This window comes from Chrysochloris asiatica, unplaced genomic scaffold, assembly GCF_000296735.1.
Source record: "Chrysochloris asiatica unplaced genomic scaffold, ChrAsi1.0 scaffold00344, whole genome shotgun sequence".
Classification (NCBI taxonomy): Eukaryota; Metazoa; Chordata; class Mammalia; order Afrosoricida; family Chrysochloridae; genus Chrysochloris; species Chrysochloris asiatica.
Window position 1 is genome coordinate 320,676 of NW_006408862.1, and position 2,491 is coordinate 323,166.

The following is a 2,491-nucleotide window of genomic DNA, read 5'->3' on the forward strand; positions in this document are numbered from 1 at the left end:
CTATGCTGAATATTTTGGTTCGTAATTAAAATCTGTGAAATTGTTTTTGTGTTAGGTTTGTTGTAAAGTCTCACCCAGCCGGCCAAGCTGAGAGGCAGCACTCGGCACTGCCTTTCATAGTCTATCATAGTATAAGCACTGTGTAAGATCACGGAGGTTTTTGATATTGTCTCTTTTTGTCAAGTAAGTTACAGAAATCCTAAGGGAAAAAAGTGACTCCAGATGAGTGTTGCTTTTCTTCAGAAAATTAAGATCATGTCATGCATTCTAGCTTCCCTTCCACCTTGCTAGCAGATCCAGAGCTGGGTTTGACACTTAGTTGCAGTTCTCTCCTTTCAGACTACTAGTAACAGGTGCTAATCTGCACATTTAACAGATGCTTGTTCTCTCTTCATTGTCTGGTTTCATAGCTCTTAGTTGTACCAGCTACTGGACGTCCTTTTTGGAAGCAGGTGGGCCATAAACAGCATACATTTCTATGAAGTTAAAGGAGCTTTGGTCTCAAAAATGCTTCTTATTGCCAGATATTGTGTGTGTGTGTGTGTGTGTGTGTAAAATCTGACAGATGGAGAGAGATCAGAACAATGGGATGGTTTGAAGAGAAAAGGACATATTATAGACCCTAGAGGAATGGTTATCTTAATTCCAAACCAGTTACCTAATGAAATATTTACAAGCACTTAGTGCTTTTAAGGAAAACATCTTATTCTGTGTCCCAGGAGAAAGTAATTAATCTAGATATGGAGTCCTCTTCACTTGTTTTTCTTTTCCTTGTTTCCTCAACCTATTAGAACTCGGAGGGTAACTAGGGACTGTTTTTATGGCAGCTAGTCATTTTATAAACTTAGAATATCAGTGCATTGCTAAAGAACCAATCATAGTTTCTTATGAAGCCTGTTTAAATTGATTTATAGTGATTAACATAGAGCTTCAGAAATGAATCTTGTTGTTGGGAAGTGCCATCGAGTCAGTTCCAACTCCTAGTGGCCTTGTATACGGTTTCTGAGGAGCGGCTGATAAGTTTGTACCACCAACCTTGCAGTCCAGTGCTTATCTTACAGCGCCACACTAGCTTGCAAATTGGTGAATTCCTTCAAAGGACTAACCAATGAGAAAGTTCATTGTTTTTGTTGCTATTTAAGTGTTGGAGATATGTTGACATTCTTGAAACACAATTTAAAAATTAGCTTTTCACCTTTTGTTACCTCTCCAAGTAACTTCCAGCTATTATAATTCTATAGACTTGCTCATTTGCATAACATTTAAAAAGTTAATTACTTACATTGGGATTAAAGTTAGTCCAGTATGGTGAAATAATCTAATTCTAGAATTTTAAAATCTAATGAAGGTCTTGTATGTTCTGTGTGCTTTGGCTACAGCCCTACCACTTATGTTTTGGATGAAGATGAACCTCGATTCCTTGAAGAAGTTGATTACAGTGCAGAAAGTAATGATGAGTTAGATATTGAATTGGCTGAAAATGCAGGAGATTATGAACTTTCTGCTCAAGAAGATGTACTTTCTGACTCTGAATTATCAAGAACATACCTACCTTGAGCCCCTGCCATCTTTTGTTAACTGCAAAGAAGAAATGAAACCTTGGTTTTTATTACACAAGAAATATGAGAGAGATAAGTTTTTAGAGAACAAACTCAGAAAGACAAAGTAACTGGGGCCAGTTTGGTTTCAAGATAATAAATGTGTTGTTATTAATTATGATGAAATTGGCACTTGTTTTATTTTAGCTATTCATCAAGTGCACTTACATAGCATTGGATGATCAAATACTGAGTTTACTTTCAAGAAGAACCTCAGTATCATTGCATGGGTTATCTCTTTTACAGTATACCCTCCACCACCAAGTGGATAAGTTTGAAGTGTCAAAGTATAAGATCTAACTTCTAGATAACGGTGGTCCTGAGTTGGTGAAAATGAATATAAATGTACCTGGGTTTCTACAGATGTGTTTGTGTAGGGGTGGGTAGACATGGAAGGTTAGCTTTTCTTCAGAATCATGTCAGCTGTTGGGTTGTGACTGAATTCAGAGTTTGCCTTGAAACCATTACAATTTTACATTAACCAAATTAACCAAATAAACACAGTATCTAGCATTGCATTCATTTTGTCATCCTTTTTCACAAGCACAGATCATTTGGTTTGCAGAATCTTTGTGACAATAGTAGAAAATCTAACATCTGAACACATTGATCAACATTTTAAAAAGATGTTTACTTAGTCTTCAGTTTGTTTTATTTTTATGGTATGGGCATATGCCTTGTACCTGTCATAAAAGATAGACACTTGGAGAATTCTTTTCTTTGAAATTGCCTCCCAGGGATGAAGCTAAAGTTCATTGCTCTAGTCAAACAATTTGTTAAGAAGCTTTAAAAATGAAGTGAGACTCCTATGTGCTGTTAAGTGTGTATTTGTATATTGAGCTGTTTAATATTTCATGAACTGTACTATGTTATTAGATTTATTGAAGTGGATT

At 36.0% G+C, this 2,491-nt stretch overlaps 1 protein-coding gene across 1 annotated transcript in view; it reads left to right on the forward strand.

The window, feature by feature from the left end:
- The window catches only part of AGTPBP1 (ATP/GTP binding protein 1), a 219,950-nt gene extending 217,845 nt beyond the window's left edge, over nucleotides 1-2,105 (forward strand). The window contains exon 25 of the mRNA XM_006875881.1: nucleotides 1,380-2,105. Within this exon, the coding sequence (XP_006875943.1) occupies nucleotides 1,380-1,557 (178 nt within the window). The 3' untranslated portion in view covers nucleotides 1,558-2,105. The remainder of the gene's footprint in view (nucleotides 1-1,379) is intronic.
- The last annotated feature ends 386 nt before the right edge of the window (nucleotides 2,106-2,491 follow it).